The 14,189-nt window shown below is 38.4% G+C and overlaps 2 protein-coding genes across 2 annotated transcripts in view; both read right to left on the minus strand.

Moving 5' to 3' along the window:
- LOC146512797 (carbonic anhydrase 4-like) overlaps nt 1-14,189 on the minus strand; it is a 191,056-nt gene that overhangs the window by 84,196 nt on the left and 92,671 nt on the right. The gene's annotated exons all lie outside the window — the stretch shown is intronic.
- LOC146512802 (polyserase-2-like) lies at nt 1,185-7,057 on the minus strand. Its single transcript, XM_085170821.1, has 10 exons — nt 6,797-7,057; nt 6,676-6,696; nt 6,309-6,471; nt 4,976-5,244; nt 4,742-4,887; nt 4,421-4,664; nt 3,419-3,590; nt 3,061-3,326; nt 2,892-2,986; nt 1,185-2,788 (listed from the first exon to the last, which is right to left on the minus strand). Exons 1-10 carry the CDS (start codon nt 6,849-6,851, stop codon nt 2,528-2,530), a joined length of 1,692 nt encoding a protein of 563 aa, XP_085026947.1. The 5' UTR covers nt 6,852-7,057; the 3' UTR covers nt 1,185-2,527.

Consider the following 14,189-nt stretch of genomic DNA (forward strand, 5'->3'; position numbering starts at 1 on the left):
AACCCTGGAGAACCCATGGGGTCAGAGCCGACCCCATTGGTTTTCTAGGGAAACCATGGGGTCAAATTTGACCCCATGGGTTCTCCAGGGTTAAGGATGAAAGACTCCACTTTCTCTACAGCAAGACAGTTCATAATGTTTTAACGGTGCGTTCACACCGAACGCAATAGACGTGACCAAAAAGCGCCAGACGCCCCTAGCTGGTCGCGTGCACATTCGCACCTCGAAGCGGGTCCAAAGCAAACTAGTCGCGCTTTAAAATGTGCAATTTTCACACGTGTGAAGCGGAAATGTGGGAGGAAGTAGTGCCAGATGGTATGTTTGCAAGATGGCAGCTGTCGATCTAGTGTTTGAAGAGAGCGTCTCTATTCACTGTGGAGAGCAGAGCAGCGGTGTAAACTTAAGGACGCTTTACACATTAGTCATTACAAAAATTTATTTGAAATAAAATTAAGATGCTCAAACAGAAAAAAAACATCAAACATAAATGTATAAAATATAACTGTTTACAGAGAGACAGGAATAAAAAGGACCCAGCTTAAAGTGGAAGAGCTTCAGGGAGAAGGAGGAGAAAAATAAGAACACTGTTTCTGCCCTGGAGAGCCTGCTGCCTCATCAGAAAACTACTGATTGATAGAATGAATGGCTTTGGCTGGACCTGCCTCTTTGAACTAGGTCAGAGCGTCACATCACCAGGCTCCTGATTGGATGTGGCAGCGTCACTTGACGCTGGAGTTCAGATTTTTCCAACTCTAGCGGTAGACGCGATAAGCGCGAATGCTCAAAATGCACCACATAAACTGCAGCACGTATTTTATTTCACGCTTCAAACGTGTCAGTCGCGCTACTTGGTTGCGCGAATCAGGCAGAAAAGCGTTTTCGCGATGCAAATGTGCTTCTGAAGTTTCGCGCGACCCCCAGTCACGCTTCATCGTGCTCCTCCATTGACTTCACATGTAAACCTGAAGCTCTGGTAGCGTCTATGTGTCTCTTCATGTCCTGATAGTCCTATATCATCTACTATAATCCAGAGCCATACACTATCACTGCATTCTACACTACAGCTCAAAAGTTTGAAGTGAATTAGAAACATCGTATTTTCTAAAAATGCTGAAATTTATTTCTTTTTTTTTTTTTTTTTGGTCTTTTCCCCAGTTATTACAGAGAGCCAGGTCTTAGCTGTCTTATATGTATATTATATGTATTTTTCATCTATTGTATTTACCAACATCAAATAATCACAGGCAAAGAAAGACCACACCATGGCATGTTTAAAGTTTATTGATCAAATTTATTTTTAAACAAATACACATGATAATTTTTTCACCACCCAAAAATACATGTTCAAAGCAACACAACGGTGGCCCACAGAATTGTGAACTCTACTCTGCAGAGTGGGCAATCATAACGAAGCGGTTTGTTTTATTTGTGGATTCAAGCTGCACTTCATATTTTTGGCCACCAGATGTTACCATGTACCTGCTTCCATTGTGGACCACTACAACTTCCATTGCAAAGACACACCTTCAGTCACAGAAAATTAATGTAAATCTATGAAATTCAGTATATATGCTTAAAAGCATTTAACTTGTGGAAAAAGAGCTGTAATTTGTTAAAACTGTCACTGATAGTTAGTGATGTGTGATACCACTGATTTCCTTTCCGATCCGATACCAAGTAAAATTCAGGGTGGTATCGACGATACTGATCCGATACCTTTGTACAAAAACGTATTTTATTTATTGTATCTCAAATTTAAGTGTCATAATGATTACAGGACAACAGATTACTTGTTCTTATCACTTAATAATGCAGAGTTCATCATATAGAAATAAAAAAAAACTGAAGTTGTGCGCTATTTGAACACCTTGCCTGCCTGCAGCACTAAAGGACTCAATGAGAGGCGTCTGTCTCGCCCTAGCAGCACCTGTCCCTCTCCTCCTCTTCAGTTCACCTCAACATAAGCTCGTCATATTCTGTGATATGATTTACTCTGAGGTGTTTGACAAGGTTAGTGGTGCCACAACACCTCACTTTTTTTTTCAGGATCGATCCGCACATCACTACTGATAATGTGAATGGCTTTGCTCACAAATAAACAAAATATACAATATTTAGCCCTGAGTTATCTAAAAAACAACAACAAAACAATAACATTATTTTATCAATTATTTTAAGCATTATCAATGTTGATTATAATAAGTATGTAATTAGAATTACATTTCAATTTTGCTCTTACACGATTTATACAATTTTTAAGTAGACAACAGCTTCAGAATGCACAGAGAAGACATATTCCTGTATAATTAGTTTAGAGAAACATACCATCACACTCCAAAATGTAAAAAAAAAAAAGATTTTTAAACTTCATTAGAAGTTTAAAAATTAATTCACATGAATAATTTTCTTCATATTGACCTGAGCATCATAACTACATTAAGTAAATATGAATGGGTGTTAATAAAGACTTTTGGCATCTGTTGGTAATTTGTAATAATGAACTACACCAACCACCCACAAGAGCAAATCATGACAACAGGAACAAGGAGATAATGAGGACAGCAAAAAACATCAATAAGGAAACTGAGAAATCAGGTGAACTTCCTGTTAAAAGTGCTGCAGCAGATGGTGTTTCATCAATAATCTCCTTCAAGAATGACCCAAATCTTGAGATTTTGGTAAAGACATCAACATCTCCATGGCTCAGTCTACTTTCACAGACTGTTACAACAGCAACCTGGAACCATGATGACCCTGACTTGCACAGCAATGGGCTGCCCTGACCTCCCTGTGGATATAAAATAGGATTCATAATCAGTGATCAACAAACACCCAGCCTGATAGCATCAGTCCAAGCACATTTAGGATACAATTATAAATATTGTTTTTACCTCTTGAAGGTCCATGGTGTGAGTACAAATTTGATCTGAATCAGAAAGATTGCCACAACTTGCAACTTGAGTTTTCATGTTTTGAAGAACAGCACCTGTAGGAGTCATATTTGCAAATGCAACCAAAGATATTCAGACACTGCAATTTTTTAAAACAGCAAACCCTTACCTCTGCTGTTCTTCTTGTTTTCCCAGCCTGTCACCAAACACTGACTACCAATGGGGAAAGATCTTGAATCACTAATGTCCAAACACACAGGCTGGATATAATTGTTGAAACTGACTGATTCAAGCAGCAGCAATAGTGCAATATTTGAGCCAGTCATTTTGCTCACTGCAACATTCAAAACACCCAAAGATGTCTCAAACTCTTCAGAACCATTTACGAGTCTAAGACCAAGAAACACATTCCATTCACTGGCATTTGGACTGGTGCTGTCAGGAGGATTGAAGACACAATTAAAAGACAAATATCAAACACCTCATATTTTAAAATTAAAAATTATAAATGCTGTTTGTGTACTTACGTTGAGAAGCATTGCGCAGTTGTGAGTATAACGTTATCAGATATTAAGCTTCCTCCACATTTGTGCACTCCATTTTGGTGAAGACTTACCATCCAGGGCCAAGTTCCTTCAGGTACAGTGCTCTTGTCTCCTTCTGTGTGACTGTTCACGAGGGTGTTGCCACAAACTGACACTGAAAGAAGAAACAAAAATTTAAAAAGCAAATGATTTAGGTGGTTCAAGGCTGGACTACTGTAATTCATTGTGATCAGGATGTCCCAAAAATCTCTGAAAAGCCTTCAGTTAATCCAAAATGTTGCAACAAGAGTACTGACAGGGACTAGAGAGAGACAGAGCATATTTCTCCTATATTTGCTTCCCTTCATTGGCTCCACCATTAAATCCAGAATTGAATTCAAAATCCTTCTCCTCACATACAAGGTGTTGAATAATCAGGCCCTATCTTGTCTTATTGACCTTATGGTACTGTATCACAGCATTAGAGTGCTTCGTGCAGGCTTACTTGTCATTCCTAGCATATTTTAAAGTAGAATGAGAGGCACAGCTCTCAGCTGTGTGGCCCCTCTTCTGTTGAACCAGCTTCCAATTTGGATTTGGGAGACAGACACTATCTCTACTTTTAAGATTAGGCTTAAAACTTTTCTTTTGACAAAGCAAACACTTAGGGCTGGATCAGATGACCCTCCTCCCCTCACCCCAACCGGTCGTGTTCCTCCCTGAGTCTGTTTCTGCTCGAGGTTTCTTCCTGTTAAAAGGAAGTTTTTCCTTCCCACTGACCACAGGGCTTGCTCATAGGGGGTCATATGATTGTTGGAGTTTTCTCTATTTTCTATTATTGTAAGGTCTTCACCTTACATTAAAGATCAGCTTGAAGCACCTGTTGTTGTGATTTGGTGCTGTATAATAACACTGAATTGAATTACAGATACAGAAAATTTGAAAACATTATATACTTATCCATATTCATTTATTGATACTGAAAAACTGGAACCTGAGACTTACTTGAGGGTCTTGTTAGAGGACCAGGACAGGTGTAGCTGGTGTCAGGATCCAGCCCGCTGGAGATGAACTGCACAAATCCTGGCTTATCAAAGTGAATGCGGGACTTGATCCAGGACTGGTAACGGGACACTCTGGAGTAGACTCCTGGCAGATTGGGCTGAGCACAACCAAAACCAAAACTTACAATTCCAGACTGGACCCAAACAGAGCCCTGTTTACTCACCATTGGACCTCCGGAGTCTCCCTGTAGAGATGAAGAGGACACATCTGAGAATCTTTGAAACACCTGATTATGTAACCAAATGAGATGAGGAAGCCTACCTGGCATGAGTCTTTGCCTCCTGCCAGAACACCAGCACAGATCATGTTGTCTGTGACTGTGCCCACTCCATTCAGGCAGTTACACTGTCTGTTTCCCACAACTGGCACCTCCACTTCTTGCAGCGTTTGAGGGAAGGGTAAGGCCACTGATGGGATGCAAGACGAGGAGCTGTTTACACACAAACCAATGAACCACAGACCACATGAACACTGAAACACCAACAACAGGCTCACCTCCCTCCTTGACTGCACCCCAGCCAGTCACCCAGCTATCAGTGCCATTGTTGAACACACTGCCACTCGCTGCCAGGCACACAGGTCTGATGTAGTCAGTGAATCTGACTGGTGAAGAGACTCTGAGCAGAGCGATGTCGTTGTTGTTGGTCATACTGTCATAGTGTGGGTGCAAAATTATTTTGGCAACATTTCTGAACACCTTATTTGGATTTGCACCCTGCAGACTCTGAAGACCAAGAGAAACCTTCAACCCAGAAGGACTTGAACTGAAGTTAAAAAAAAGAAAAAGAAAATATAGAAGTTTTGATGAAAAAACAAAACAAAACATTGAACTGTAAACATTTGTATTCATGCATGAGCCAGTATTTTAACATTTATGTTGATGAAATGTTTCAGGAATGTTGGCAGTTTCAGTATTCCCAATGTGATATTTGCCTTCCTTGACAAATATTAGTCAAAGCCCAGTGTTCTGCGATACTGCAGATTTGGTATCAATCTGATATCAAGTAAATACAGGGCCAGTATTGCCGATACGAATACCGATGTCAGTACTTTTAACCTATATAGGCAACTTTCTTAGGTTCAAGTTTCTTGGTGTGCACATCTCAGAAGATCTCTCCTGCTCAAAGAACACAGCATCCCTGGTCAGTAAAGCCTAACAACAACTTTACTTCCCCACATACTGAGGAGAGCAAGAGCTTCAACCCCCATTATGAGTGCCTTCAAGAAAGGCACTGTTAAGAGTATCCTCACGAGTTGCATCACTGTATCTAATGGCTCCTGATTGGGTCCTGCCAGAAAAAGCTATATTGAGTAGTGAGAGTAATAGAGAGGATTGTGAGTGATTCGTTTCCCTCCCTCCAGGACATCTATTGCACTCACCTCACCCAAAAACTCCTCTGCATTACAGATAACTCCCCTCATCTGTCAAACAGCTTTTCCAGTTTTCTGCTATCGGGAAGCAGACTAAAGAGCCTCTGCCCTGGAACCAGCAGGCTGAAAGACATCAGGCTGACAGGATGGATGAATGAACTCTCTCCCTGCACTGTCCCTCGACTCACACACACAAACTCCAGACCTTTATTCACCTCTTCCCTCTGAACCCCCTCCCACGGGCATAAAAATCTCTGAACCTCCACTTTTGCTATTCACTGATTCCCCCACCCCACCTGCACTTGAACTTGTGCCCACAAACACAAAGTATCGATTTGATATCAATGTCAGAGTTGATATCAGTACTATTGATATTTGGATCGATCTGCACACCTCTACCCTGTTCTAGCTGGATCAGTTTAGGCATAAAGATTAAACAGACATTTGTGTTACACACCGAAAGAAGCAGTGAGCAGCAGACATCACCCACTCTTTGTTGATGAGGGAACCGCCACAAAAATGTTTACCAAATAGCTGCACGCTGACTTGCCACGGCCAGTATCCAGGTGGAGCATCTTCACCTCCGACTATCCTGCTGCTGTGTGGAGCAGTGCCACATACTGAAACAAAGATCAGCAGGATCAAACGTAAGAAGCAACATAAATCATTGTGAAATATGGAAAACATTTTTTTCCCTGTTTGTATTGGATCGCTGATGAAATGAATTGTAATGTCAAAAACATAAATAATTAAATGAAGCAGTTTATAACTTTTATGAATGTTTTTTTTTTTTTTTACTCAGAGAAACTCTTATTTTTACCTACCATCAAGCTGAGCATTTGATTCTGGAAAGAAACACAACAGGATCAGTGATGTTCAAGAGAGGAGATCCTGAATTTATATTTGCATACAGTTATGTTACATGCAAATGTTGGTCTGACTTACCTGCAGACAGGAGGCTCACCAAAGCCAATAAATGAATCCACTTCCTTAACACCATTGTGTAACTGCACAGTTCTCGTGTGTCCCTCTTTTTATACTTGTGAGCCAGCTGTCAGTGAGTGGCAAATATATAAACCGTGTGTCACTTTTATATTTGCTCCTCCCACGTGCACACCCCACAGCCAGAACACTGAAACATTTCCTTCTTCCTTTAATTTCTGGGACAAAGACTACAGAACTCCAGTGATTTTTTTTAATGTCCAGAGCTTAAAGACCAGAGTGCACCTTAAAAAAAAAATTATGTGATTTTTTATGTCATTTTCCATGACAGACTTCTGCCCTTTTCACAGTTCAGTAATTCTTGCTACATTAATATTAATTTCAAAGTCAATGAAAAACCTACCTGTGGACTTCTCACTTTTAAGATTGGGATGAAATTCTGTACATGTGTCAGTTGTCATTGATGTGTCAGTTGTGTGTTTCGGCACCATGATTTACTATTTAGACATAAAATTATATTTTAATTACAAAATATTTACTGGTACTGTCAAGTGTCTTAATGACTAGCTAGTATCATGTTGCCATGATTCGACAACTATTCGCACTGTATTCGGAAACCATTATGACTCATTCCCTTTACACCCTAAAACTAAAATTGTTTATTGTCAAATTTTTTTCCTCGTCATGAATCATTCCATACTTTATGGGTAAAAAACAGGAACATGTAATCTTTAAATGTTTGTAAAGTATTCAGACTATTTAAAAAATCACCTTACTGACTTAAATTAAGTCACTGATATACTAAAACTACCTGAAATCAAAGATTTATACAGATAAAGGCATGTTAATTTATTTTGTAAGATAACCAAGCCACATGCAGGTGAAGAACAAATTACAAACCATGAGACCAAAGCTGCTGTCTGCAAAGCTCTGTAGACAGCAATAATAAAACAAACTTTTCTGATAAGGAATGCAATTAAATAACTGTACAGTTTACTTAAAATTTAAAATTCATAAATAACAACTATATTATATTTTAGCATTAAAAAAGCTTGATTAAGAACTTGTAAATAGCAAAACTTCACAGAATTATTAATTATGTATTTAATGTCATTTAAAAAAAACTAGATATCATTATTGCATATTTTATAAAACAAAAATCTAGACATTTCTGTGATACAATTTGAAACTTTTATCCTGAGTAAACTGATTTACAATGTCAGTAAAATACATACCTCTGGGTTCTGTATGGAGGCCTGTCTGTAGGCTGCAGGTTAAGCAATTCAACTGAATATTTATAAGAAATTTTAGAAAGATGTGTTAGATGAGAGAATATCTTTTGGAATACATGTCATCACTGCAGTAGAGCTTTAGAGAATTGGAAAATTAGTACTTTTAGTAAACTCTCTAATTAAACATGTGGACATATGTCATTGATAGAAATAAATAAAGATTAATATTAATATCTTTAGAGTACAACTCATCACTAATATGTTATCTGACAAAGATGGCATGCACAATAAACAAAACTACACATTCATCCAAGAGTTCATGTTGCACCTGTTACTTTTATTATTGAATAAAACGAATAATATCTTCTGTCTGCATGTCCAGATATGCTTTTTGACTTTTTCATGACATTTTAGAACAACTGAGCATACTCAAAGGAGCTTGCAAAGAAAAGCGTCTGGACTTCTTTAAGTTGCTTGAAGACGTTTCACCATTCGCATGAAAAGGTGGGGCCAGGTTTCACAATGAGCTCACCCGAAACCCCGGCTGATTGGGACCCACACCCAGTTTCACACCTTGGCTCAGGCGATTAGAGGATCATCAGGGGGTCCTTTTGTACCTCTGTGGGGGGATACTCCCACTAGGTTTAAATCTGGGACTCCCCACCATTTGACCTTAGAACTGAAGAAGCTTCTCGGATGAGAGGTGAAACGTCTTCAAGCAACTTAAAGAAGTCCAGACGTTTTTCTTTGCAAGCTCCTTTGACTACGATGACCTGGATGACTGAGAACCTTCACAGACATACAACTGAGCATACTGTTTACTTTGTTAATATTTTTCTAGCTGGTTCTTGTTTAACTTCTGTTAACATTCCTGCTTGGAGAATAAGTAAAGTAGTTTGGTATTCATTCAGGTCAAAGCTGACTGACTCCACGGTCAAACATAAACTAACTGAGGAGGGCTGTTCTTAATATAGACAACCATTCTGAGATAGTTTTTTCAGGTCTATCTCATTTTGAGTTTTTGTGTGTATCCAGTTTAGTTGTATGTAGTGCAGTGTGTTCTGGCTCATTCAAGTGTAGTTTTGGTTTAGTTTTCATTTCTTTCAGTGTTCGTTTTTGTGAATTTGATTATTATAATGTGGAGAGTATTTGTCCGGGTCAAGCTTTAGGGAGTTAATTTTTTTTTTTATTACAAACACAGTAAATCTTCAGTGTCATCTTTTAATATAGTTTTTCATTTTAGTTAACTATAATAACCTATATTCTAAATAACTGTTTTGGATAAGAGAGAGTAAATAATTAAATGAGGTATTGATTCATGAGAAAATAGAGCTCACTTTCTTTGTTTTTGAGCTATCTAGTCAGCTGTTATGAACTGACATCTTTTGAAACCTGGCGTAGGATGACACAGCAACATTATTTTAAATGACAATTTAAAGAGACAGTGATTTAAATTCTACAAAATTTAACACACTGAAAAGATATGCAGACAGTAAATGTTTAATATGAAACTTTGGCTTACAGTAAGTTGGAGAAGAAAGATCTGTGTTCTCATATCTGACAGCATAATAATGTGTTTTATCAGTTCTCAGCTAAATCAAGAAACAGAAACAATTAAACGTCAGAAACTGAGGTGTTTGTTTCATAATTATTCCATTCAATAACAGTAAAATTATTGGTAGATTTTCATAGTTTACCATATTAATTTCCTTTGATTGTGTGCAAGTGATGTGTTATATGAGGGAGGTGGGGGGAGGGAGGGCTGGTACATGTAAGACTGGAAAGTAGAGGACTGCTCCCTGAAGCAGAGAACAAGCAAACAACTGGCTCTTTAGGCTCTCCCATTGGCCATTTTTAACTACTTTTGATTTTCCCTCCACATTTCACCTTTAAAAACTATTTACTTTGCCTTGTTTGGTATCATCCTTTTCAGCACAACCTCACATGTCTGAATTTACAGTTATGTTTTCATTTTGACATACTGTATTAACACAATTGATCTAAAATCAGACAAAAAACATAAAATCCGAGTAGAAAAAGGTATATTTTTTACTGTGACAACCACAAACATGTTTAATGAATCATATTTCATAACTCTAAATGCAAATATAAATTGTCAGTTTTAAAATCCTATGCACAAGTTTTGCAAAGAACAAAGTTATTTGCATCCATTTACCTTTTACCTTAATTTTTTAAATAACCATTTCAAAGTATTTACAGAACAATCAGCTGTTCTGCATTCAATAAGATGTCACACAAATTATTTGTGCCACTCCAAAAAATACTTTCTGTCCACTATAAAGGAGAAAATCACAGCCTGATACATGCCGGTCATGACAGCAGGTGTACCACTCCTTTTTCTACCTGGAGACAGCAGTCGCCTCATTGTTCTGATACACAACACAAAACTATCCACAACACTACACACTAACTACACAAGACAACACATTAACTACACACTCCAAACATGCTAAACGTCACAAATCTCTCACATCTCAAAACTCGCTTTCTCTCTTTTTCTGCTCTCTCTCTCTCTCTCGCCGTCACTCCTAAACCATCCTCTATTTTTTTTTTTGGGGGGGGGGGGGGGGGGTTGCTCATAAGCAGAGAGTGCTTGCTAGCGCTGTCCTTAGACAGTAAACGTGACGAAACTATTGAGGAAAAAATGTCACGTATATATTGTTTATCATGACTCTGGTTTACCTTGCCTATCAACACAATTTAAAAACTGGTATTTATCACCATTAAGTGGTCATGTGATTGGCTTACCACGACTCCTTTATTCTTCCTCAGTCAAACAGCAGCACTTTTGCCCCCTTAGCTCCAGGTGTTGTGCTAGACAGTGATCGTGATTATCGTCCGCGGGAGCGCGCGCAGCTGCTTAAAGCTGTAGCGTCCAGATTACTTACGTAGACAGCTACTTCCATGCAACTGATATAAGATGCGGTAAGCTGAACACAGCTTCAACCGTCTGTTTGTTGAAAAATAGTAATGGGCTGCATTTTCTTGTTAGTAACTGTAAGGGCGTTGTAACGATAAATTAGATTACTCGTTACTGAAAAAAGTAACACCGTTACTTGTAACGCCGTTATTCCCATCACTGCCCCATGATATGAGCCCCAAGGCATAGATCGGGCATCTCAATGTGGGTTGATCCACCCTACCCTTTGAGGTGGCCAATCGGGCACAGACTACCCAAGGAGGGATCAGCCAGAGATCAGGAGACTCTTACTCCTGAAAAGAACAATTTGCTTTATTGGATAAATGTTACACTTGATTCATTTCAGAGAAGTCCAGTGTGCAGGCTTTTAAAACTGCCTTATTTCTTCATGTCACAGATTCGACAAAGTGCTGAAAACACTGAATTTCTTCTTTTTCACCTTTCATTTTTAAACAGTGGGAAAAGTGTATCCTGAACCAAATTTCACCAAGGAAATCATTGGTGGAGAGTTTGCTTTTCTGGTTTTACTCACAACATGCCTGCATAAGGTGAAATAGTCTGCATATATACAGTTGTGTGAAAAAGTGTTCACCCCTTTCCTGATTTCCTGTTTTTGTATGTTTGCCACACTTAAATGTTTCAGATCCATCCATCCATCCATTCACTTCCGCTTATCCTTTTCAGGGTCGCGGGGGACGCTGGAGCCTATCCCAGCTGTCATAGGACGAGAGGCGGGGTACACCCTGGACAGGTCGCCAGTCTGTCGCAGGGCCAACACACAGGGACAGACAACCATTCGCACTCACATTCATTCGCACATTCACACCTAGTGACAATTTGGATTATCCAATTAACCTATCCCCACAAGCTGCATGTCTTTGGACGGTGGGAGGAAGCCGGAGTATCCGGAGGGAACCCACGCAAACACGGGGAGAACATGCAAACTCCACACAGAAAGACCCCGGCCTGATGGTGGAATTGAACTCAGGACCGTCTTGCTGTGCGGCAACAGTGCTGCCTATGTTTCAGATCATCAAACAAATGTAAATATTAGACAAAGATAACACATATAAACACAAATTGCAGTTGATAAATGAAGGTGTTTATTATTAAAGGGAAAAATTCCAAACCTATATTGCCCTGTGTGTTAAACTGACCTGAGAGACTTGCTGTGGTAAATGAACTAAATTTCTTGAAAAAAAATGTCTGGTTATTTGTTTTGGACCTCAAGCTGAAGCACATTTGGGTTCTGCAGCAGGACAATGATTCAAAACACGCCAACAAGTTGACTTCTTAATGGCTTAAGAGAAACAAAAAGGACTTTGGAGTGGCGTAGTCAAAGTCCACCAAAGGGAATTGAATTTAATCTGAGGAAATTTTCTGAAGAAGTTTTTCAATCTGAGTTAAGATTGGCTAAGGTTGGCCAATAAGCTAGGTCCTGAGCTGTGGTGCATGTGAGCCATGGCCAAGCATTGCAACAGCAAGGGAACTTTTTAGCTGTTGTAACATAAAGGAACTTAAATGAAATTAAGGTTGTTCGTGAATCACAAATGTGTTTATAATTCCAGGGACATGTTAACTGTCTACTTTTGGCATATTTTGTGGGTTTTGTTGTAGCAGTGTATTACTTCTAAGTGCATCATTTCTTTCTGGTTTAATGATTCAATATGTAAATCTGTCTGGCTTTTTGTAGGTTGCTAACTGAGTTTAGATCTTGAGTGTATCTTGCATTTTGGTTTATTTATTCAGTCTTTGTCTCCATGTTCAGTGTTTTTCTGTTACTTCCTGTTTTATTTTCCGAGTACCCTGTCTCATTAAATAAAATAAGAAGTTTTGTTATACTTAGTTGAGTTTTACTTCCTCACAGTTATTGTCTTGTTTCCACTGCTCCTCCTCACCTCCTGTGTGTACTCCAAGCCTCAGTTTACTCATGTTTTTTTAATTGGGTCATACTGTGTTCCTGTGCATTCTTCTTATCTCTGCAGTCTATATTTGTGTCTGTTTTTCCCTGAATATTATGACAGAAACTTACAAATATGTCATCGTCCTTTTACTTCATGTTTAACAGTGTTCAACAGAATAATTTATATTGGACCTTTTTTTAAAAAAAATAAATCTTGATAAAACCATAAAGAGCTGCATTTTATTAAATTTCCATCTCTTAGATATGTCATTTAACACTCACACACACACACACACACACACACACAGAAAGACTTACAAAAAACTGATGTGAAACTTACACTTTGGATGTGGTCAGATTACTGGGTGTTAGGCTGAGTTGACAAGTTAATTTTTATCGGTGGTGCACACTTGCAAAAGAGGTGACTTCCTGAAAAGCAGTTTGAACTAATAAGCATGCAGAGATGTAATAAGGCTTCAAAAGTACTAGAGCTGGCTGGTTAGTTATCCAGCAGCCAGGCAGCATTCAGAAATAAACTGCTGCTGAAGATGTTTTTCTTAATAAAGGAAAGAATTTGCAATCATCCACTTAGAGCAGAATAGAATGGAACTTTATTGTTTCTGTACACGTACAACAAATTGTTGTACTCTGTGGTCTTTTAGGCTTGTTGGTGTTGCTGAGCATTGATATGCACACTGATGCCTCATAGAAATGACAAAGTACACACATCACTTGAGCAAAACAACAGAGACTTGTGTTTAAAAAAGTCACGTAAAAGGTTTTTATTGAAACAAAAGTGAAAAAAAGCAAGTAGCTCTGAAATGTCATAAAGTAAAAATGAAAAAGTAACTGTATGGACGCTGCTTGGACATTTACCATTTTTTGTGCAAAGTTAACTGAAAGTCTTTATTAATATTATAATAAAATAATATCTCCTACTACAGACTTTTTCATCATAAATTATAATGAGCGTAAACGGGCAGAGAAAAACAATGGCAATAAAAAAATTTATCTATTTGCTGTTGCCTACATTGCAGATGTTACTGCTCTAGCCAAATCTGACGTGTGTCATCTGGTAGGGTGTGAATAAGTTTCATGTAGCAGTGTCACTTGTGAACCAGGGTTAGAAATGCATGTAATCAAAACAAAGAGAAAGCCACACAATTTATATGGTTGTTCTTACCAGAGGTCACTTTGTGTATGAATTGTGTTTTTATCATTTAATTGTGGACTCATCTTTTGTAGTTTTAAAAATCTGGATGACAACATGTTAAAAGTATTGAAGAATCACACTTTTTTCACCATAACAAGTTTGAAATT

The sequence above is a fragment of the Neolamprologus multifasciatus genome, chromosome 8 (assembly GCF_963576455.1).
Source record: "Neolamprologus multifasciatus chromosome 8, fNeoMul1.2, whole genome shotgun sequence".
Lineage (NCBI taxonomy): Eukaryota > Metazoa > Chordata > Actinopteri > Cichliformes > Cichlidae > Neolamprologus > Neolamprologus multifasciatus.

What these genes read in the sequence shown, in the direction of transcription:
- LOC146512802 (XM_085170821.1), bottom strand. Translation starts at nt 6,851, where the DNA reads ATGGTGTTAAGGAAGTGGATTCATTTATTGGCTTTGGTGAGCCTCCTG. An exon ending in GAGGCAAAGACTCATGCCAG is followed by an intron (nt 4,665 to 4,741) that starts GTAGGCTTCCTC and finishes TCATCTCTACAG; the next exon opens with GGAGACTCCGGAGGTCCAAT. An exon ending in AAACAAGAAGAACAGCAGAG is followed by an intron (nt 2,987 to 3,060) that starts GTAAGGGTTTGC and finishes TGACTCCTACAG; the next exon opens with GTGCTGTTCTTCAAAACATG.